At 47.6% G+C, this 24,055-nt stretch overlaps 1 protein-coding gene across 1 annotated transcript in view; it reads left to right on the forward strand.

Moving 5' to 3' along the window:
• The window catches only part of COL13A1 (collagen, type XIII, alpha 1), a 198,700-nt gene that overhangs the window by 55,051 nt on the left and 119,594 nt on the right, over positions 1-24,055 (forward strand). The window contains exon 3 of the mRNA XM_006837462.1: positions 21,048-21,055. Coding sequence (XP_006837525.1) covers positions 21,048-21,055 — 8 coding nt within the window. The remainder of the gene's footprint in view (positions 1-21,047; positions 21,056-24,055) is intronic.

Consider the following 24,055-nt stretch of genomic DNA (forward strand, 5'->3'; position numbering starts at 1 on the left):
CCCCAGGAGGGGCAATTCATTGTCAGTTTCCCCTCCAGTTCAAAGGGACTAGAAATTTTCTTAACGATTTTTACCCAATCCAAAGAGATATCTTGAAACCATTTTTTTTTAATGCCCTTATAATCACAATGCTTATAAGGAACATGTTTCTGATTCTAAATCAATTGATTTCAGGCTCAGCTTCATTCTCTTAACGCCTTTTTCTAGTCTTTGATTCCATCCCACTGAATCCTTTACAGTCTTGGAGAGGGCTTGGGAGGTGGCATGGACACCCTGACCTCTGACCCTTGCTCATAGGGCCTCGTGGAAGGAACAGTTGCACACTCAGAAATTCCCTGCTCCCTAGCCTTGTGTCCTGTCTTTGTAGGACAGCTGCTTTGTGTAGCAGATTTTCTGTCTTTCTTTCAGCAATAGAAGAGGATGTTGTTTTTACTTCTTTCTACCTCCCTTTTCTGATCTTGGCTGCAATCATCCCCTCACCCTCCAATTCTGCGGGACTTTCTCACCCTAGAAACATGCAGTATCTGTTTCTTCAGAAGCTAACTACATAGTCTTCTGTTGAGTTCAGAGTCTGGCTACAAGGACCATATCTCCTGCTGTCTTCCCATGCTGGCCTCAGCCTGTCCCCTGTGGTTCCTTTATAGGTGTTTTTTCCCATCTGCTGAAGTCACAATGCCCCCTGGCCTCTTTCCAGTGTGAATTCTCTAGGTGATTTTATGCTTCCTTGAATTGTCCCATCCCAATGCCTTCTGCACTATGGATGGGCCCACAGTCAGCTACTGAGTGAAGTCAGAGTTTAAAAGAGTTTGGTTGGTCTGACCTCCACTTAATGATTTATTAGCCAGTGCCCCCATTAGGGGATGTTAATACATCAAAGCAATGTTTGTAGAGCCTGGAAAAGTAGTGCCAATGACAGACATTAGCTGGTAGCTGTAGTTAAGCCATAAAATTCCCACTGAATGAGGAGCTCTGTGGACAGAGTGTCACTTTGTTTCTTGACTACCGCAAAGACAAGAAGAGATTCAAGTCCCTAAGTCCCTTAAGATGGATTTGTGTGTTAGCTCATGGAAATCCTTGAGTTTGGAAGGATGTCATAGGGCAGGGCCAACAAACTGGATTCTGGTGTAAACAAGATTTGGGTTCAAATCCCAGTTCTGACATCAAGTAGCTGTAGGAAATTGGACTTGTCACAGACTCCCAAAGCTTTGGCTTTGCCTTTAGTAGGATGGGGATAACAATACCCCTCTTAAGAGGTATTATGTGGTGAGCTGGGACCCCAGGGACCACACGTGTAAAATGCCAGACACAGAGTTGGCGTTCTGTGAATGTAGTTTCTTACCACACGGGAAGCTGCTGTCTTGAGAATGGGGCAGTGCTCAATTTAGTGCTGGTACCACCGAGACTCTCAGAGTGTTTGCTTCCAATGGCAGAAGGACAGGCCTTTCCCCTTGTGATGCAGAGGGACTGGTGCTAACTGGCTTCCCAGAGAAGCTGACTTTGAAATGGAGATTAGCTACAGGAAGCTGACTAGCATGCTCTTCAGAGCAACACCATTGGAAAGTCTTAGACTGGCTTCCTCAGAGGAGCAAAACCTGAGAAGCCGACACGCAGATAGCGTGTTGTTGTTAAGTGCCATCAAGTTGGTCCCAACTCATAGCGACCCGGTATAGGATTTCTGGTGCTTTTGAACACCGAAATTTAAGTTAGCAATCCAGTGCTATTCCTCAGTGCCACACCAGAACTCCACATATAAATATGTAGTTGTTAAGTACCCTTTTCATAGTAACCCTGTATAGGGTTTCTGAGGAACCGCTGGTGTGTTTGAACTGCCGACCTTGTGGTTAGCAGTCCAGTCTTGATCCTGCAGGACTACACATATAAATATGGTGGTGTGCTGTAGAGTCGGTTCTGACTCATAGCGACCCTGTACAGGGTTTCCGACCCTGTAAATCTTTACGGGAGCAGAAAGCCTCATCTTTCTCCCGCGGAACAGCTAGTTGTTTCGAACTGCTGACCTTGAGGTTCGCAGCCTGACTTACAACCACTATGCTACCAGAGCTCTTTACATAAAAATAGAGAGAGATTTATTTCAAGGCAATGAAAGCTACACACATATGGAAGCTGGTAAGTTCCAAATCCATGAGTCAGGTCACAGGCTGGAGACTTCTCCTTGACTTAGGTGGTTATAGGGGCTGATTAACCCAAAATCTGCAGGTGGTAAGAACCAGAAGACTGAGGATGATGAGGCAAATGCAAAACGGAATGATAGATGGAGAGAGGGTGAGCTTTCCCAGAACACCCATATACATGTAAGATACAGGCCACATTCCAAAGGAAACTCCCTTTCCAACTGATTGGCTGCTCACATATATTCAAAAAATGAAGGATAATTATATAATATCTGCCAAACCACTGAGCATTATGGTCTAGCCAAGTTAACACATAGCCTTAACCATTCAAAAGGGAAGGGAAGAAAGCAGGCCCAGGCAAAGGAAGAGGCCAAACTGTGATGCACTGTCAACAAAGGCCCCAGCAACCTTCCAGGTAGCTCTGGAGTGGGATGGTTCTTCAGAGTTGTCCTAAGTTAGGGGGATAGACTGTTAGACAAGGTGAGTCTCTCCTGAAGAGTACTGATAACTCAGCATTCCCAGCAGCTAAAGGAAGTAAGACCTTCACTCCTAAAGGGGGATCTGGGTGACTCAACACTGGGTGGGCGATGGTCTCGACAGAGGCTGCGTCATCTTTGACTTCCCTAGGAGGAGTTGTGCATCCCTTAGGAAAATATTAGGTCTCCGAAAGTTTCTATGGCTTTCAGGTTTGGACCCATCTGTTCCTTTCAGCTCTCTTTTATGAAGATTCCTTGAGCTCAGAGATATGAGACAATCAGAGGTAATCCCTTCTCCTCCTCTCTGGATAGATAATGCGTAAGACATCCAAAGGTTTCCCGGTGCACATAGGAAAGATGTCAAGCTCATTGCTCTGGCCTCCAAGACCCTTTGAGTTCTGGCCCCTGCCTGATTCTCCTGCTTCATCTCATGCTAGGCTCATTTTCCCTCCCTAATGGTGCTGCAGGATAATGCAAGGTCAGTTTGAACCGCAAGTTAGGCAGTTCAAACCCATCAGCCACTCCTCGGAAACACTATGCAGGGTCACTATGAGTCAGAACCTACATTTAACAACAGCAAAATCTCTAGAGCAAAGCTGCTTAATAGCACTTTCTGCAATGATAAAAAGGTTCTGAGATCGTCACTATCCAATGTGATAGCCACCAGCCACCCTGGAGTTCTCTAGTGGCACTGTAGGACTGGACTGAGAACCACAAGGTTCAAACCCACCAGCCACTCCTTGGGAACCCTATACGAGGTCGCTGTGAGTCAGAACCAACTTGACGGCACCTAACAACAGCAACAAAGCCACCCTCATTTGTAATGTGAGACTGAGGAATTGAATATTTTATTCTATTTTAATTTTCATTTTTTAATAGCTACGTATGTCAGGTAGTTCTTGATGTTGGCAGCACAGCCTTACCCACATGAACCTTCTTCTCTTTCGTAGACACTCAAACTTCTTCCCACCTCAGGGCCAATGCTGCTGCTTGTATGTAGGGGGAATGCTTGTCCCTGGGATGCAGTCATGACACCTCCAATGTCACCTCCCCAGAAAGCCCTTCTTCTATCACCTGAGTTAAAACAATCTTCCCAAACTCCAGCCTCCTCTATTACTTTACCATATTTTAACTTTGTCATAGGAGTTATCAGTGTCTGAATTTTTCTTATTTATTTCTGCACTGAGTGTCTATATCCTGTAACCAGAAAGAATAAGAATGTCAAAGCTAATATTGACAAAGTACTTATTGTCAGATACCAGTTAGAGAACTTTATGTATATCACCTCATTTAATTCTTACAACAACCCTGTGAGGTGGTTGTTGCTAAGTCCCGTTGTCGGTTCTGACCCATAGAGACGCTGTATAGGGTTTCCAAGGAACAGCTGATGAGCTTGAACCGCCAACCCTGCGATTCAAAGCGACTTGGCAGTCCAGCGCATTAACCCACAGCCTCACACCAGGTGGTAGATATGACTTTATCCCCTAGGAAACTGAAGCTCAGAGGTTGACTCACCCAAACGTATGTGGTGTTTTCCACCCCTGTCACCCCAGCACCATAGTGCTGGTCACACAGAGTTACTAGTTACCATCGAGTTGGTGTCGCCGTGATCTTATATGACACAAAACCCAACTGCCTACTCTTTGCCGTCTTCGTGAACGTTGATGTGTTTGAGAACGTTGTTACGACTATTTCAGTCCATCTCATTGAGGGATTCCTGCCTTTTCTCTGACCTACTGCTAAACTTAGTGTCCTTTTCTAATGACTGACCAGCTGCTGAGACTGCTGGGTAGGAAGGCTGGCCTCCTGGAAGGCTCTGGTCTGGTTCTAGACTCCACCCTGGACAGTGGACTGGGGCTGAGGCAGAGTGTGGCTGGTCAGGAAGAGAGGTGGGCCTGGCTGGGCAAACCTGACAACCCACTGCCCAGGCAGTGAAGTGATGCCAGGAAGGGCTCTCAGAGGCCGGGGCTGAGACAGGCAGAGGCTTCAGGCTTGTTTGTTGTGTTTTTCTCATGCCTGGGGCAGAAAATGAACAGAGCTTGGGAGACCACCCAGCCTTTTCCTCTGCAGAGAGCTCTCACAACCTTCTCCCTCCTTCCAGAGCCCTCGCCTCAGGCTGCCCAGCTGCAGGGAGAACTGTTGAGCCTCCTTCATGAGAATCAGGGCCTGATAACACAGCCCTTTCCCTCCCCAGCCCCCAAACAGCATCTTCTCTTAATTAAAAAGTCAGACTGGGCCTCCTGTAGGGAAGGGACATTCCGTGACCAGGGGAAGCCAGCAACCAGACTAGCTTCAGCTTCTTTATGTTGCTGTCCCCATTTCCTTTGGACTCTTCACCCTCAGATCCCAATGCTGAACTCAGATGTGACAGAAAAAGAGCTTTGGATAAGGAGATGTCCTTGTCCAAAGGATGTCCCAAATTCAAGTACTTCTTTTCTGCTGTGTGACCTGGAGAATGTGCCTTAATTCTGAGCCTCTCACTCCCTCCTATGATTTCTGCTCTGCTTTCTGGAAGCTCTCAAACATTATATGGGTGACATCAAAAGCAAGTGCAAAGAGTCAAAATGATATATATACACAGTTCCACATTGACCTCCTAGCCTCACTTCCTTACCCTGGAAAGGAAGGTAAGGTATGCGCAGAGATGGTCATCACAGCATACAATATTCAAAACTTTAGACTTTTAACAATTAAGCAAATCCTAGTTTAGCTGCTGTCCGATTTTGTAAAATCAAACAAAACTTCTCTCTCACTAAAATGAGTACAGATTGGATTTCTTAAACATTTGTCAGTAAGCACTTGTGCTAACTCATCGGTGACCTCATACCCAAAAGGAAGTAAGGCAGCATGGGGGGCGGTATCTACAACATTTCTCACAGTTGCGACTCATAATGACCCTATATGGGGTTTCCAAGACTGTACAATCTTTGGTGGTGGTGGTGATGTGCCGTGGATTTGGTTCTGACTCATAGTGACCCTTTATAGAGTTACTGAGGCTGTAAATCTTTGTGGGAGTGGAAAGCTTTATCTTTCTCCCATGGAACCAGTGGTAGTTTTGAACTGCTAACCTTGAGATTAGCAGCCTTACTCGTAACCACTACACTACCAGATCTTTACAGGATAAGGACGTCTCATCTTTCTACCAAGGAGCAGCTGATGAATTCTAACTGCTGACCTTGAGGTTAGCAGCCCAGTGCATGGCTTAACAGCCTGATGGAATTCTGTGCAGCCATTTAAAACGTAATTTTAAAGGCTGCACAAATATAGGGACCTGTCAACCTTGTCACATTATGTGGAGGAAGCAGCAAACTACAGCTGGTGACCAGAAGGGGGGAGAGAAAATAAAAACAGTGTGTGACGGCAGGGACCTTAGGAGTGGCACTTTCCTTTGACAAAAATGTCCTCTAATGTTGCTAAAGAGCTGTTGTAACAATAAATCAATGTCAGAAAAGCAAACCAACCTTAAAAAAAAAAAAAAATGAAGCCAAATATAGAATCCCAAGTGTTTCCCTGTTCCTTGGTTCCTAGATCACCCAGCACCCCACACCCCAACACAAGTGAGGTCACAGAGCAAGATGCAAGCAAGCCTCAACCTAGAACCTGCCTGCTCTGCCACACAGTCTAACTACATCCTTCTCCTGTGGCAGGTGTAAGGTTCTTCCAGTTCAAAAGACAGACTCTCGTAAGAGCTTCTAGATCCTCAGTCATAAATGTAAAGGAAATTCCACGTGCAATTGTGCTGAGATTCTGGATGAGGATGGCAAATACATGTCATCGTAGTTGTCTACTCTGATTGGTTGTGGCTGCCAAAAGTCCAAGAAACAGCAATGAAATAGATTAGTTATGTCTGCCTCAGGCTTTCCCTGAGGGCAGTGTGTTTGTACTGTCCTAGAATAATCTGGTATTAAAAGCAGGGCTCTGAGATCTGGACTGCCAGTGCATCCTTGGTAACTCTACCTTTGGAGTAAGGGTCTGTATTTCGGAAAGAATGGCTGTTTCCAGCCCCATGCTGGCAGGGAAAGAGGGTAGACTTGGAAGTCTGTTCAAGCCAGACAAGAATGTAACTACCATCATTTATTAGCTATTTGACCCTAGGAAATCTAATTAACATTATTAAGCCTTGGCGTTTGCATCTGTAACTTAGAAATTTTGTTCTTTCAGATCATTTGTGTTACAGAGATTAAAAATAACTAATGAGAAGTGCCCACTCTTCGTCCTGGCATGTTGTTGCTCCTTGTTGCAGAGACAGCTCCAAGTATAACACAGTTTTCCAGACTCTGCACCACCCCAGTCGCTGGCCTGTGTGAATCTGTTGCTGTGGTCATTACGCTGGCCCATCTCACTGAGGACTCCCCTCACTGGCTCTTTACCAAATACGATGTCTCCCTGCAGTCATCAGACCCTCCTGATGATGCATCCAAATTGAGTCCAAGTCTTGGACAACATTTTGTGATTTTCATTGGCTAAATTTCAGTAGATTGACAGGCTTGTTTTTACTAGTCTGTCTTCGTCTAGACGCTCCACTGAAGTCCATCCACATGGTGACCCTGTTGGTATTTGAAAAACCGGTGGCATAGCTTCCAACATCTTTGCAACATGCAAACCGCGACAAACTATGACATTGTTGTTGTTGTCAAGTGCCGTCGAGTCAGTTCTGATGACCCACAGTGACCCTGTGTAGGGTTTCCGAGTCTATAAATCTTTATGGGATCAGAAAGCTTCATCTTTCTCACATGAAACAACTGGTAGTTTCTAACTGCTTGAGGTTAGCAGCCCGACTCGTAACTACTACGCTACCAGAGCTCCTAATAACAATAGTTGTTTTTGTTGTTGTTGTTAAGTGTCGAGTCAGTTCTGACCCATAGCGATCCTGTATAGGGTTTCCAAGGAGCGTCGGGTGAGCTTGAACTGCCAACCTTGCAGTCCAGTGTGTTAACCCAGAGTGACACACCATTTGTACATATTTCAAAGTAAGGTTAAGTGTGTCACTAATTATTAACTATTCCCCGTTACTGTTTTATGTAACCCTGTTTCTTCTCCAGGCTTCTCCAGTCTTCTCATTCACTCAATTATCCTGGGACTTGTGACTTGTTCAGCACTAATACTCTGGGATCCCATGCCTAGTAAAGGGTGGAAGACAAATGGAAGGGATTCAAAAGTGTCCAAAGATGGCATAGCCAAACAAGTCCAAGCATGGCTGAACCTAGGCTCACACCGAATGGTTCATTTCTAACTCTGTTATGACATTGCTTTTTCATGTCATATGCTCTTAGTTACATGTAAGAGCCAGTGGGTCCTCCCATCCATTCACTTGATCACTCATTCATGTATTCAGCAAGGATTTACTGAGCACACAATCCCAGGCTAGAAGTTCTCCAGAAATGGTAATGGTATATCATGAATTAGCTGCAGCTTGAAGCTCAAAATGAAGCTCTGTCCAGGTTTTGTTTGGCTTGCAGAGTAGTTAAAAATTATACATATATATATATTTTTTACTAGTATCAGCATTTAGAAGTCAAAAGATTTTGCTAAAAAAGATAAGATCTTTTACTTTTTGTGAATATTTTCAAGGTCTGGTGATAGTAGGTCTGTCTTCCCACTTGGCATTACTTGGTTGCAGCTGAATGTGGGGAGCAGCCACTCCATCTTAGACAGCCAGGCAAGCTCCCTGTGCCACACCAGACCAGCTTGACTTTTTATATTGCCTGCCTGGCTCCTTGTTGGAACTGCCTTTGTGACATCTAATCTCCCTATCTCTTCTTAGAACAGTGATTAAAGAATAAATGGCTTGCCCATTAAAAATCTTATAGTCTTACAGAAGAAGCAAGGCAGAAAAACAGGGAAATGGCACATTCATGTGGAAATGAAGATGACAATGAACTAGATATCTTGAGGACTTGGAGAAGAATTGACCATGGGGGTGCCAAGGGGTGAAGTAATCAAAGCCACCTGCCTGGAGGTGGTGTAGAAGTACAGCACTACATGTACTTTGACCTTTGCAAGAGAACTGTTTGTGATTTTTGGAAAAGGAGCACCACTTGTGCACTGCTGTTCCTGGGAAGGACCCGAGGTGAGGGGGTGGGGTGCGGCAGGAAGTAACTCTCCTTGGACGAAAACTCCAGGTCATGTGGGAGGATCTCGCTGCTTCTTGGAGATTCAGTCAAGAATGACAAGTTCAAGTTCAGAGTCCCTGAGACTCCAGATCTTAATCAAAATAGAGTAGAGAGGCTAGAGCCCTGACTCCAAAGACTGACTTGGTAGTGAACCTCCCCCAATACTTCCCCGCTCTCAGGGCCCACCGCCCCCATCTGTGCCTGGGCAGTTAGGGCCCCTCTGCCCTGCTCCGGAGGTGGTTCCGGGAAACTGGAGGTCTGAGAACAATGCCTGCCCTTGGCCTGTATCTGTAGGCCTGTATCTTCCCCAGCAAGACCTACCCCCAAAGTTTCCTCACTAGGGACTTCTGATTCTGACCCCAGCTTGCAAGAGTCAGGGGCCCAAGGAAGTGAGAAATGCGCAGTTCGTCTACCCATTCAAAGCCACTGACCTTAATCTATTCTTGTTGTGTTCAGATGGCCACTCAGCCCATCCATCATGTTCTGGTATCTCCACTCACCCTGACCCCTGCCTGTTTGTTCTTCTTGGTTTCCAGGTCTCAGGGGCTTGTCTGAGAGGCGGCCGCAGGAGGGCGAAGAGCTAGTCCGCTCCCCTCTAACTGTGTGACCCCAGGCAAGGATGCCCACCTACCTCTCTGTGCCTCAATTTCCTTGTCTCTAAAATGACAGTAACAATGGTGTCCTTATAGTCTTATAAGACTGGTAACAAAATCCAGCCCATTGCTATCAAGTCTCTTCTAACTTCAGGCCACCCCATGAGTTACAGAAGAGAGAATGCTCCTTAGCGTTTTCTTGACTGTAATCTTTGCGGAAGTAGAGCAATAGGCCCTTCTTACATGTACTGTTAGGTGAGTTCAAACTACAAACCTTTAGATTAGCCAGGGATCACAAACAACTTGTACACACACACACGCACAGACCTATCAGTCTGGTTAGAATCAGTTTTAACCACTAGGTCGGTGCTTCAAGCTCACCACCCTCTCCTCGGAAACCCTATACCAGGTCACTATGGGTCAGAAATGACTCAACAGCAATCAACAACAACAACAACAATTAAGTATTTAAAGGAGCTCTAGTGGAGTAGTGGTTACAAATCAGGCTGCGAACCTCAAGATCAGCAGTTCGAAACTACCAGCTGCTCCATGGTAGAAAGATGAGGTTTTCTGTCCCATAAAGATTTACAGCCTCGGAAACCCTATGCAAGGTTGCTATGCATCAGAACCGACTCCATAGCACATAACCATCACCACCATTAAGTATTTACAATGGTGTCTGGTACAGGGATACAGCTAAGTATTAGGTGTTCTTCCAGTTAGAACTCAGAAGGTGGTATAATATGCTTTTATGATCAAATGTCATTATTTCCAACTTCATAGCAATAAAAATGTCCATTGGTTGTTATTAAGTGCCATCTAGTCAGTTCCGACTCACAGCGACCTTGTATAAGGTTTCCAAGGAATAGCTGGTGAATTTGAACCGCTGACCTTGAGGTTCAAACCAACCTCGTGGTCCAGTGCATAATCCTGCCGCACCACACCAGGACTCCATTTATTGAGTGCATTATGTAAACCAGGAATGATGCTAGACACTGTATTCACTCATTTGATACTCCAAATCTAATAAGATAGATACTATCATTACCCCATTTTACAGTAAAAGACACTGGCATTCAGAGAGGGGAGGCAACTTGCCCAAGATCACACAGTAAGTAAGTAGCAAATTTGGGATTTGAACTTGTGACTATTTGGTTCCAAAACCCATGATCTTACTCATGATTCTATACTGGGGAGCAGGTGGAGGGTAGGAGCCCAATCTGAAAAGCAAAACCTCCAAGTTATCAGGTTTCTGTTCTATTTCTTCTAAGTACAGGAAGGAGCAATAAAACCTTCAGACTAATATGTATGTGTGGCTGGTTGTAATTACTCCTTAGATGGACAATGTCTGGATGGCTTTAGAAGTCCATCCTCAGTGGGGACACTCCAGGAGCTGGCTTTAGTAGAGACAAGAGTGACCCAAACTCAGTGCATGGATGAGACAATGCATTCCTCAAAGGGACTTAAAAGGACTTAATTGCAGATATTCTTTCTCTGCAAGCTAAATCTCCCACCCCACCATCAAAGACTTGTTGACATTCTTAATTTGCTTTCACAGCTGAAGCAATAATGTAGGGCCTAAGAAAATGAGCTGATTTTAACTGCTGGTTCTGCCACCTACCAGTTATGTGACCTTGGACAAGATAGTCAACCTCTCTGTGCCTCAAAGCCCCATCTCTAAAATGGGTTAATTACAGGACTGAAGCTGCCTGTTGTGGTTGTAGATATTCAGTGAGTTGATGCATACATAGCTTTGGGGCTAAGCGCATTCCTGAGTTTAACTGTCTGAGGGGGTACAGCCCCTTGCTGGTTTTCTAATTCCAGGTCTTTGCACATTTCATTATAATACTTTGTCTTCTCAAGTTCCTCTTTAAACTCTGTTCAGCTCTTTTATGTCATCATTTCTTCCATTTGCTTTTAGCTACTCTATGTTCAAGAACAAGTTTCAGAGTCTCTTCGGACATTCATTTTGATATTTTCTTTCTTTCCTGTCTTCTTAATAACCATTTCCTTTCTTTGTATCTGATGTCCTTTATGTCAACCCACAACTCTCCTGGTCCTGATCTTCAGTCATTAGTGTGTCAGATCTATTCTCAAAATGGTCTCTAGATTTAGGCAGGATATATTCTTGTGGACATGTTTTCATTTTCTTCAGCTTCAACTTGACCTTGTATGTGAGCCCCTGGCTTTGTTCTGACTAATGCTATTGTACTTCTCCATTGTCTCTTCCTGCAGATGTAGTTAATTTGATACCTATGTCTTCTTCCATCTGGTGAGGTCCACATGTCTATTGTCACTTATGTTATTGAAAACAGCTATTTTGACCATTTAAAATTTAAATGGGAGATATAGGCCTAATTGTAAAGACAAGATCTGCAAAGTTATTCCCCTGGACAGTCTGATGTGTGTCCTACCTTCTTTGGTGGACCCACCCACTGAGGCTGGTTGCTGTGTTACCCACACCGGAGCTTCCATAAGAACATCAGAGAGAGGGATGCGAGGGATAGTGGCACAGAGGCTTGTCCTCCTGGGAGGATCAGTGTGACACCCCAGTGGGAGCAAAGAAACGCTGACTCCGGGGTTCAAGTCCAGGGCCAGTCATCAGGGGATTTGTTAAATCAGCTTGCGCCTAAGGCCCAGGTCTAAGTCCATAGGTGGGGAGCTGACCAGAGGGCTGGAGTATGGATGGAGACCTGAGATGGGACTGGGGTTCCAGGGGGATTCTGGGCAACACTTCTTTCTGCATCTTGGACCCTCATTGTTAAAGGAGGCTTCTGTTGCCTAGTCCGGCCTTCCAGGATTGGTTTGTAACCAAAATGTAAACCCCAGAGCCTTGAGAAGATGGAGGTCTGAATGGTCCATTCCAACTGCGTCCAGTCCAGGCAGGAGCTTGCATGGGACTGGGGCCAAGGCTTAGGACTAGCATGGGCGGAGGACCTAAGGGGGGAGGGGAGAAGGACAGCATCACTCCAGAACCATCAGCAAGCCCAGTTCTGATCGGGACAGAAGTCGGGGACCAGGACCTGATCCAAGGGGAGCAGCGTGGGGACCAGGGTCTCACTCCTGGGGGAGGGGGCTATGGCCTCAGTGTTGGTGGTCTACATGCAGTAGTTGAGCCCTGCTCCAGGAAGAAGCTGGCCAGACCCTCTAAGCCTGGTGGGGAGGGGTGTCAGGGGACTCCAGAGGGACAGCCCTACCCTGGGCTGGAGAGGAAGCTCCCCGCGGACAGAGAAGGGTCTGACTTACACAGCATCTGACATAGCAACCCACCCATACAGCTGGCGCTGAGCAGATGTTTGTGATAATTCACACTTGTGAAGCGAGCATGAAGTGTGCACGGTTCAAGTGCACAAAGATATCATTTTCTTTACCCTTGTGACACTACACTGAAGTTGGCCTTTGAGCTCGGGCCTTCAGCCGAGAGCAAAATACAATTTGTAAGTCTCTCCAACACCTCCTTCTGCCCCCTTTCCTTCTCCCTGGGGTGTGGCCAGTGGTGGAGGCTGAGGTGCTGCCACAGTGTTGGGGAGAGGGTGTGGGTGTGGACTGTGGCCATCTCTGTCTAAGGTGTTGTCCATCCTGCCTGGGCCCATGGGCAGGTCCCCCTCTTTCCCCTGTCCCTACCTGAGGCTGCCTGCAGCCACTTCCCAGCATCTCCAGTCTGCTTTTCCTGACCAAATGCAGTTGGGGATGGTGAGGTCTCCGTGGCTCAGTGTCCTGGGCTGTAGACATTCCTCTCTGATGTCTGAGGTGGGCCTGTCCCCATGCCCTGTCAGAATTGTGTATAAGATGGGGTCTGGCCTCAGACACATTCCATCACCCATACCTAGCTAGGCTGGGATTGGCTTCCCTGAAAACAGGGCTGGGTAGAAAATGGGTTAACCCCAGCATAAAATTGGAGTTCTGTTAAAAAGAAAGAGAAAGGGAAGAGAGCCTGCCGCCCAACACTCTGTGTGAAGACCTGCCCAGAAGCCTAGGGCTGGGGCATTCCCGTCTCCCCCATTCCACCACTCTGCCCCATTTCATCCCCAAATACTCTCCAAACAAGGATTTGAAGGGGGCACCCTCTGGATGGAAAGGAGCTGGGCTAAAGGGCGGGTGGTCCGGGAGCCCTTGCCAAGCTGGAAGGCCCCTTCTGTGCTGCCTGAGGACGGGGTGGCTGCAGTTACCCTCTGATGGCTGTAGGAGTGACCCTCTGATGGCTGTAGGAGTGACCCTCTGATGGCTGTAGGAGTGACCCTTTGATGCCTGCAGGAGTGAACCTCTGATGGCTGTAGGAGTGACCCTCTGATGGCTGCAGGAGTGACCCTCTGATGGCTGTAGGAGTGACCCTCTGATGGCTGCAGGAGTGACCCTCTGATGGCTGTAGGAGTGACCCTCTGATGGTGGCAGGAGTGACCCTCTGATGGCTGAAGTAGCATTGCTGTAGCCTTGGGTGTGATATCAGTCATCTGAAGACCTCCTCGGGTCTGCCCACTTTACCCAGTCTCTCTGCCAATCTTTACAGCTCGACTGGGATGACGCAAGAGGGCTACAGACAGTTAAGGTGTGCCTGGGGGCCTGGGACATTCAGTGTCTTCACCTCCCTGGCCCCCATTGCATCACAGCCAGATTCAGTGTGGATGACTCTCTGCCTTGGTTTCCTGGTTTCAATTCAATCCCTCCAACCCTCCATACTACACTTGTTCTGCCTGATAAGAAAGACAAGGAACTCTAGTCCTATAGTCCTTGTGCTTCCCCCATTTGGCTCCCCTGTGTCTCCTCCCTTACCCCAAGCCATGGCTCTAGTGCCAAGATGACTAATAGGTTCCATCTAGTGTGCCAGTTCCTGCTGATTGATAATGGCTGTGTTGGAAAGAATCATGAAACCTTGTCTAGGCTTGAGGAAGAATAGCTGTGATTGATTAGCAATGCCTGCTAGGAGCACAGGATGAGAGAGTGTGGGTGGGTGTGATTTAAATTGCTGCCCACCCATCTCAGAACTTGTTATTCTCTTATCAGCTCAAACTGAAAAGGTTTGGGGGTGTCTTGTGGTTGAGAAACAGCATCATGAGACAGATCGGAGCAGCAGTGTGCTGGGAAATGGTCACTAACAAGCTCTTAAGGAGGGGCAGAAGTGAATTGCTTTGTAGCTTTTGTTGATTTCTGTGATATGACAACTCTCACCATGGCCAGTTTCTAGCAGCCGGTGAGAAGTTACTGAACACGGAGTTGGGAAGAGATGTACACTTCGGAGACTGTCCCAGCTGTCTCCAACCACACCACTGTCTAAATAACCCCCCCCCTTTTTTTTTTCTGAGAAACATAAAGACACCTTCCACCCCTTAAAATTGCAGTGGTGGGCTGTCCTGGGATGAGCATTGAACTAGGGTTCAGGACATACCCTATCCATCACTTCCAGCTATGAACCAAAGGCAAAATACGTTCTTTCTTTAAGCCTCAGTTTTTTCATCTATAAAATGGGTGATGAGTTGTGGTGAAGCTCAAGGGAGCTAAGGTATTAGGAAGTGCTTGGCCAGCCACAGACATGATTTGTCAGACATCTCCCCAGAGAACAGACCAGAGGTTCTGCCCCAGGAATCTGTCTGTGCCCTTCCCCTATAAAGTCCATGTTTCTGCCTCAGGACTGTAAGAGAGAAGGGCTCGTCCTCTTTAATGTCAACTGCAAATGACAGACTGATACAAAGGACAGACTTCCTCACAGACAGTCCATCTTGCCTGTCACTGATGAATGTCTTTCCATGATTTGAAGCTACTCCTCTGTAGTTTCACTCCTTGGGCTGAGGCTGCTGAGTAGAAAGGCTATTCCTTTTTATTTCTCCTGTGTGTATCTCTTCTAGCTTTGGGGTCCCTAATCCCCCAGGGATTCTTCTAGCCCCTCTGTGAGGCTGTGTTTCATTGAGCCAGGCATTGGTGTCTGACCTGGGCTTAAGTAAGTACCAGTTCAAGTATTCACGAACTCTGCAGTCTTGAACCTCTGGGCCTGAGCTTTTCCCACTGGAGAATAGCATTAATAATAGCAGTTGTTGTTTCGCTAAATTACTGCGTGACAATAAGATCTGCATAGTATCAGACACAGAATAAATGATCAATAACTGGATTTGTCTGTGTTCTGATGGGTTCTTAGGTAGGGGCAGAACAACGGAATGCCCGACATTGGCAATCCATAGGGTCAAGGGAGGGTTGGGGTGTTGACATAGAGCATGAGCAGGGATGTGAATTGTAGGGACTGTAGACACTGAGGGAGCTCAGGGACAGGAATGGTCCCATTAGTCCAGTGCACACTTTCTCATCCTCAACACTATTGATATTTGGGACCAGATACATCTTTGCTATGGGTTTGCCTTGTACACTGTAAGATGTTTAGCAGCATCCTTGGCTTCTACCCGCTAGAGAGCAATAGTAGCCTGCAAGTTATGACAAAAATGTCCCCAGACACTGCCAGCTGTCCATGAGAGACACAGTTACCCCCCGTTGAAAACCCCTGCTCACATGGGGCGGAGCATGACCATAGTCACCCAAGGTCAGAGGAGAGTCCAGGATGCATTGTGGCAGAGCCAAGTAGCAGGTGGTCAGCCATAGGGACCTGGCAGCAGGCACCAGAGGTGTGGGCCAGGGCTCAGTCCCCAGCTGCTGGGCACATCTGTCAGAGAGGGTCAGAGCACAGCTCATAGGATGTTACACTGTGACCCTCACCCCCCATCCAGAACCAGGACTGGACTAAGCAGGACCAGAGTCTGGGGCAGGACCAAGCCCATGGTGACAGGGGTGGAGCCAACCTGCCCTTATTAGAGGACACAGGGCTGAGGTCCAGGTGGTTCCTCCACCCATCATGGTCTTTCCAGTCTGGACAGGGTTCAGGGTAAGAGAGGCCAGGGTTTAAATCTAGACTCTACCATAGGGAAACTAAACCTAAAATATGCATAAATAAAACACACACACAGAGAATACCAAAACACAGATGCTGTGCTTAACAACAGGATGCCCCTACACAGATTTCTGACCCTCTAAGACTCAGGGTGGCGCTGTGGGATAAGCACTGGGACTGCTAACTACAAGGTCAGTTGCTCTCAGAAACCCTATGATTGTTGTTGTTAAGTGCTGTGAAGTTGGTTCCCACTCATAATGACCCTGTATAAGGAGCTCTGGTAGCGTAGTGGTTATGAATCGGGCTGCGAACCACAAGGTCAGCAGTTCAAAACTACCAGCGGTTCCGCGGGAGAAAGATGAGGTTATCTGCTCCCGTAAAGATTTACAACCTCAGAAACCCTGTTTAGGGTTGCTATGGGTCGGAACCGACTCAACGGCACTTAACAACAACAACAACAATAGGGTTTTTTCAAGGAGTGGCTGGTGGGTTTGAACCGCCGATCTTGCAGTTCAAACAGCTTTATAGTCTAGTGCTTATCCTACAGTGCCACACCAGGACTCCTGTGAGTTGGAACTGACTTGAGGGCACACACCACCACCAAAGCTCAGGCTCCTTGTCTATGAAATGGGGGTTGATAGTGGTCCACAGCCCAACACTTAATGGCTGCTCTTGCAGGGCTCCTCCGGTAGACAACAGGTGCTTCAAACGTGAAACTTACTTCTTTGAAGGGCGACTGTAGTAGGTGTTCATGAAATGCTTGTTGACTGGATGAACATAGAAAAGAAGGGCTGGAAGAAATGCGCCACCCATACAGGGGTCCCTTCCACATAGCCTTGTGGGAATCGCCGAAGCGCAGGTGAGAGCAGCTACTGCAGCACATAGACAAAGGCAGGGCCCCAGTTCATGCTGCGGGCTAGGTGGCTGGGACAGGTGCCCTCCGGAGGACAGCAGTGGCACATGATAGACATTCTCCTCTCCTCCCACGAGGAGGCAGTGGACTGTACCACACATTTCACACACTCTCTGCAGGGTCCACAACCCAAGTCATGGGTGACAGTGTGGTCTGTAAGGAAAACCACTGGGTGGAGAGTAGTAGACTTGAGCCCTGGTCCTGCCCCATCACTGTTCACGAAGTGACCCTCACCTGCCTTTGCCTCTCTTTCCCCTTCCGTACAATGGGCACATGGCAATGCCTAGGGAGTGACTCTATCCTTGGTGTTTGGCCAAGGTGAGGGGTCAGTCAACACACATCACTGAGTCCAGCCCAGTGGTCTATGTGAACACCAACCAATAACATCACTTAGATGGCAGCTGGTGTTGGTGGATTTTGCAAAGCTATTGGCCTCTTCCCAATCGCCTCAGAGCTGGGGGGCATCGAAGCACAACCTTGAATGAAGCATTTGCTTTGAAATCCAGGGTCTCCCACTGCAGGCCTGTTGGAAAAAAGCTGGGGAAAAATGTTTGTGACCAAAAAAGTCTTTTTTTTCCTCCATAACTCCCCTATGTCTCATCCTCTTTCTAAAGTACAAAATCAACTTCTAAATAGGGGTTTTTCTTATTCCTGGGTCCTGAAGTGGCAGGTGGGAGAATGCTGACCTGGAAGGGGGTCAAACCGTCAAACTCTCTGAATAAGAAGATGAAGCACACAAGTGGGAAATACGGGGTCCCGGGTGGCCTGGTGGGGCACTGTGGGTTAATGCGCCAGACCGCAAAGCCGTTTGAACTGCAACGCCGGCGTTTCAAGCTCACCAGCTGCTCTTCAGAAACCTTATGCAGGGTCGCTGTGGGTTGGAATGGACTCGACAGTACTTCACAACACAACAACTAATCTAAAGGTACACACACAGCGGCATCACAAAAGGAAGATCTGACCATCTGCTTTTGTGAAAGTCGCAGCCAAGAAAACCCTACAGAGCATACAGTTCCACTCTGAAGCATACGGGGTGACCGTGAGTCAGAATCCACTCGAGGCTAACTGCTGTGATTTGTAGTGAGACATAGGAGGGTGGGATCTAGACAAAGGCGTAGGATCCCTGGGAGAGGGTTGGGGTGCCCAAGGGTCTGTGGGCGATTTGGGGAGGGGGTGCAGCAGCAGAGGAAAGGAGCTCTGTCTGTTGCAGTCCCTTGGCCTCAGCAGCGTCCCCTCAGTTCCCTGTGCTGGTTGCATCATCTGCAGTGTGGGATTAAAGAACCTCGTCCATGGAGCTCTGAGGATTAAGGGGCTCTGTGTGGGGAGATGACTTAGAATTGGGCACACAGTAAGAACCAGGGTGCTGTGTACAGTAATGGTGGTGCTGCTGATACAAAAATCCCTGGAAAACATCAGTAAACTTGATACCGACGATTTATGCTTGGTGCTGTCACAGGCCTCTCAGCTCGGTACTGCCCAGTCACATCTGATGATGTCTGTAAGGCTGATACTGCCTAGAGTTTTGCAGCTCTGGCCTGGGTCACAGTCCCTGGCGGGGGACGGGACTCAGAGACTACCGCACGTGCAATCAGACCCTGTCAGGCCAGCGGCCACACAGCATCTGCCTACCATGTGGCCGAACCATCCAGATTGCCAGGGGCTAATCCTTGTCACAGGACTACTTGTCACGCAGAGGACCCATCCCCCAGGCAGCAGGCACAGACTTCCCAGCTGGGCTGGTCCCACTGGCATCCTGCAGTTCAGGATGTATGTCCAGATACTGAGTGACATTCCTTTGCCCCTCAGTGTGATGGGTCCCAGATGCTCCCACACACACACATAATCCTCCCTCTCCCTCCATGCTTGTCCACCAGCCTGGGGCCTCTTCGCCTAGTTCCTACATCTCTTCTTCTTTTTAATTTAAAACATTTTGTTCCCCCTTAATGTGTTGCTGTGACAGAGGCCAGCATGAAAGAGGTTGTTTGCTGTTGGCCAGGGACCAGGACAGCAAGCAGACAGATAAAGGGGGAACGTGAGGAGCAAGGGAGACATAGGAGTCATTTTTGGCTGAGCATAAAAGAAACAACAGAACTAGCTGCTGGGTTAACGTCCCAGGACACTCGGCGCTGGGCAGTCGTACCCGGGACATCGATGGGCCTGGGGGCTTCTTCTGACTCATGTTCTGCAGAAATATCTTTTCTTTTGCTGTCTGCGGCTGCTTCTTATCAGCTCCTTCCTCAGAACATTTGAATTTGTAACTCAGGGCCGTTGCCAGGAATGAGGTCAGGTGGGAAGAAGAGTGGACACCACAAGGGGAAGAAAATAGAGAGGTGGGTGTGGAGAAGGAGGTGTTGTGTGCATCAGGGCTGGGAGCAAAGACACAGCTGACTGGCAGCGTCACAGAAGCCAGGGCAGACCCGATGGACATCAGCTGGGACCCAAGTGGGAGACTTGGTTTCACCCTGCTCCTGCTTGTGTGTTTTCTGTAGCAGCTCTTGGGAAGCTTGGAGGGGACACTGAGTAGTCATCTCAGTCTCTTTAAGTTTTGTCTCACCTTTTACCTTTTTGTTTTAAAGCTTTTATTGTGAATTGATAGTTTACATGGGAGAACATCAGTTTTGCACTCATCCTATTGTATTTTGTTTCATTGCAATGATTATAATCCCTTCCATGAATTCCCATTCAACAGTTGTTGTTGTTAAGTGCCATCAAGTTGGTTCCAACCCACAGCAACCCTGTATAGGGTTTCCAAGGAGCGACTGTTGAGCTTGAACTGCTGACCTTGCAGTTCAAACCAACTTTGCAGTCCAGCGCATCAACCCACAGCGCCACACCAGGACTTTCTGTTCAATAGTATTTGCTTCTATCCCTCTGTTTGTTTGTTTGTTTGAGGTACATGAGAACACTCAGGAATATATAATCATTTAAACAACCAAAGGGCACATTCTGCAAGTCTTGGCCGCCAGCAAACAGCCTTTCTCTTCCCATGAGTCTAGAGTCCTCAGCTGCTCTATCTCCTGTGTCCTCATATCTGCCTCCATCTCTGGTATCACTGTTTCTCTGGATAGGGTCCCACATTCCCCTCGTAGTCTTCTCCCTTGATGGTCCTAGGGTCTTCTGTTCCTGGACTATAAGATAAACTTTATGTTACAAAACTTCTACCTTTACAGTGGTAACATTTGCAATTCATTATGATAACGTTTGTTGTTGCTGTTATGTGCTGTGGAGTCGGTTCCGAGGCTGTAAATCTTTACGGGATCAGAAAGCCTCATCTTTATCACACAGAACAGCTGGTAGTTTTGAACTGCTAATCAAAATTAGCAGCCCGATTTGTAATCAGTATGCTATTGTTGTTGTTGTTGTTAAGTGCCATTGAGTCAGTTCCGACCCATAGTGACCGTGAACAGGGTTTCCAAAGCTGTAAATCTTTACAGGAGCAGAAAGCCTCTTCTTTCTCCCATGGAGCAGCTGGTAGTTTCGAACTGCTGACCTTGCGGTTCGCAGCCCAATTCGTAACCACTACGTTACCAGACTCACTGTGACTCACAAGAATCCCACCTTTGACCTTTCTCAAAGTGCTGTAGTGTTCACTGTCCCAGGTCCTGCAAAGCCACTCTATAAGCGAGTCCTGAGTCAGATGAGTCATAAAGAGCCTATTCTGTGGGGAGGGAAACTGAGGCAGGGCTCTTTGTAGGGTTTACCCTTAGGTTCCCAGCAGGACAGAGTCTGGGGACCAGACCGCTGCCCAGCTCATCCAGATATGAAACTATGGTGATGAAATAAAGGGAGAAGAGATTATCTGGGTGAAAGTGGGCCAGGAAAACACAAACTTTGAAGACCAGATGGATACCCCTCAGTGGAAGGAGTCTTTGATTCTTCTTCTAAGGCAGTTTCCCCCCATCCCTGTTCTTTCCAGCCGTGACCCTGACCTTGGCATTTTCTCTTTCTCTTTCAGGACCTCCTGTAAGTACTCAAGCTGCAGCCTGGGCATAAGCATCTGAAAAGTCTATGATCCCTGCCGGTAACCGGGTCCTGGATGGGGGGGTCTGTCACTTACCCTCTACTGTCTTCTGGGAGGCCCTAGGCAGGCGGTTTCTACAGGGTCCCTCTAGCATCTTTATACGGGAAAGAGCCAGTTGGCAGGAGCCAACTCCAATGCCTAGGTGTGCAGACTAGAACTCTGATTCATAAGGATTTCCAGTTGCTGATTTTTCAGAAGTAGATCGCTGGAACTTTCTTCCAAGGTGCCTCTGGGTGAGTTGGAAACCTCAGCCTTTCAGTTAACACATTAACTAGCATATTTACCCTTTGTACCAGAAACTCCTTACACAGGTAAGGAGGCTGTCATTGTGCCTTCCCACCCACCTCTGCCCCCCTAATCTAGGGAGAGACAGTGACCACCTACAGTACAAAGCAGGTCCTGAATTTCAATCTGAAAGGCTGGCTGCTTGCATTGTTAGCCCAGTTCCCTTGTCTTCTAAAGAAGCAACTGTAGCCAGAAAAGCATCAGGTTTGAAACAGTATATAAACTCTACACAGTTCTGGTCCTGGAAAGTCCGTCCCCAATCAGAAAGCAGGTCACTGTGAGGGTCTCCAGTGTAGGACATGTCCACATGTCCAGCCACCTCCTGGGGCACTTCATGGGGCAGCTGCGTTTTGACCTGGTCACTTAGGGCAGATGGTGGTGATGGTTGTTTCTATGCAAGAGACAGCAATGTCGGTAGGTTAGACTTGGAGACAACACGTAAATGACAGTCCTGTGTCAGGCCTCCTTCTCTGGCCTCTCTGCAGTCCAGGGTGGAATGGGAGAGCCTGATCATTTCCAAAGAATCTGAGAAGAGCCCAAGGAGACTATCTCCCTGAAGTAATGGATCCAGAGAACAGGAGAAGAAATGCTATCTTCTTTGAGGGACATTTGATATCCCAACAAAAGACGAAGAGGTCAGTTAGGGACTGGGGATTGGAATTTGAAAGGGCCGAACCCACCCGTATCAGATCTTTCTCAAGGAGGTGGCTGACATCACCAAGTCTATCTTGTGTGTTCTTGGGAGAAGTGACTTCCAGCATTGTTCTCCACTTGATCTGTTCCTGGGACCCGGCCTACCCAATTTTTAATCAAACCAGTATTTAACATCCCATCTGCTCTCTGAAAGGTAAATGTCCCTGGCTGATAAGTCCCACTGAGAGAGGAAAATCGTTTCAATCCTTGAAAGGAAGAGGGATGATTTATTGTGGCGTGTTTGGGAGTCAGATCTCAATTCCTGTCATCAATCTTCCAAAATAAACTCTGCCATGGGGGACTTCGACAGACCCCCTGCTGGACACGGGCCTCGTTCCCCCCAGTCTTTTTTTTTTTTTTTTGATTAGGCCAAAAGATTTCTCACTGCCCCCACCCTGGAGCCTCCTCCCACAGACAGTTTGCTGGGACAGCTGATATGGTTAGCTCTGAGTCTCTGTAGGAGGAAGCCCTCTGCCACTGTCCTGCCTGCCTTGAGAGTCCTCCCTTCACCAGGAAGATCACTCCAAGCCTGTTCAGAGTGAGCCTGGAGACTGCAGTGGAAGGGCAAATGAGGAGATTGGATGTGAGTTTCTCCTCTGAACCACCAGGCTCCTGATGGTGAGGGGGAGTCCAGGTAGCTTCCCGTATGCTGAGCCTGACACAGGAGCCCTGAAGTTTGGCTTCACTTTGACTGAAACCCTAAAGCAGAGAGAGGAGGAACCAGGAAGTGTATCAAGGTGGGAATTGCCTCCTCGGCCCTGCTCTCTCTGCTTCCTGTAGAATCAAAGTAGAAGGCAGGAGAGATACCATACATAGCTGACTGCAGTGCCTACTTGCTGCCCTCTGGGTGTGTCTCAAGGGTCATATTTGGGGTGGCTCTGTACTGTACATAGCCAGACAACCCAGCTTCCCATGGACAGCAGGACAGCCAGTACCTAGAAAACACAACCATGGAGGATGGACTTTCATTGCAGCAGGAACCACTTAAGTTATAGCAAATATATGGCTACCCATGCCCCACATGCCATGTCCTCGACAGACATTGCTAATCAACTAGGAGGCTTCTCAACGAAATGCCTTAAGTCAGTCACTGCCAATCCATTGAATGGGCGTGCCTGCTGACATCAATCCCTGGGTTTAAGAGAGAATTTCTTGATTACAGGGACTGTGAGTTTGAAGCATATGATCTAAGGAAGGAGATATATCTCTTTTCTTGGAGTAGAGAAATATTTGATGTGCAGCTGCAAGTCTAGTCAAATGCTGAAGCAGTCGCTAACCCTTACTACTTGTTAGACATCGTTGTGTTTTTATGGAGTTAATAATTACAAGCACGGGCTATGGAACCAACCTGCCTGGGTCCAAAGCCTGGCTCTGCCACTTCCTTGCTGTGTGGCCTTGGGCAATTAACCTCTCTGTGCCTTCGTTTTCTGTACTAGTGAAAGCACGGCCTCTGCCTCATCCAGTTGTGAGTAATACTGGTTTTGATAAGTGCTGTCCAGTCACTTCCCATTAATGGAGACCTTGTATAAGGTTTCAAGGAGCAGCTGCTAAGTTTGAACCACCGATGTTGTAGTTCAAACAGACCTTATAGTTAAGTGCTTACCCTCCAGTACCACATGAGGACTCCATTTCTCAGTATTGTTGTTGCTGTACAGTGCTGTTGAGTCAGTTCTGACTCATAATGACCCTGGAAAGGGTTTCTAAGAAGCAGCTGGTGGGTTTGAACTGCCGACCTTGTGGTTCGCAATCCATTGCTGATCCTACAGCGCCACACCAGGAAAATCTCTCTCTCTCTCTCTCTGTCTCTCTCTCTCTCTTTCTCTTTCTCTCTCTATATATATGTTGTTGTTAAGTGCCGTCGAGTCTGTTCCGACCCATAGCGACCCTGTACAGGGTTTCCAAGGCTGTAAATCTTTACGGGAGCAGAACGCCTCATCTTTCTCCCGCGGAACAGCTGGTAGTTT

Source organism: Chrysochloris asiatica, unplaced genomic scaffold, assembly GCF_000296735.1.
Source record: "Chrysochloris asiatica unplaced genomic scaffold, ChrAsi1.0 scaffold00020, whole genome shotgun sequence".
In the NCBI taxonomy this organism is placed as follows: domain Eukaryota; kingdom Metazoa; phylum Chordata; class Mammalia; order Afrosoricida; family Chrysochloridae; genus Chrysochloris; species Chrysochloris asiatica.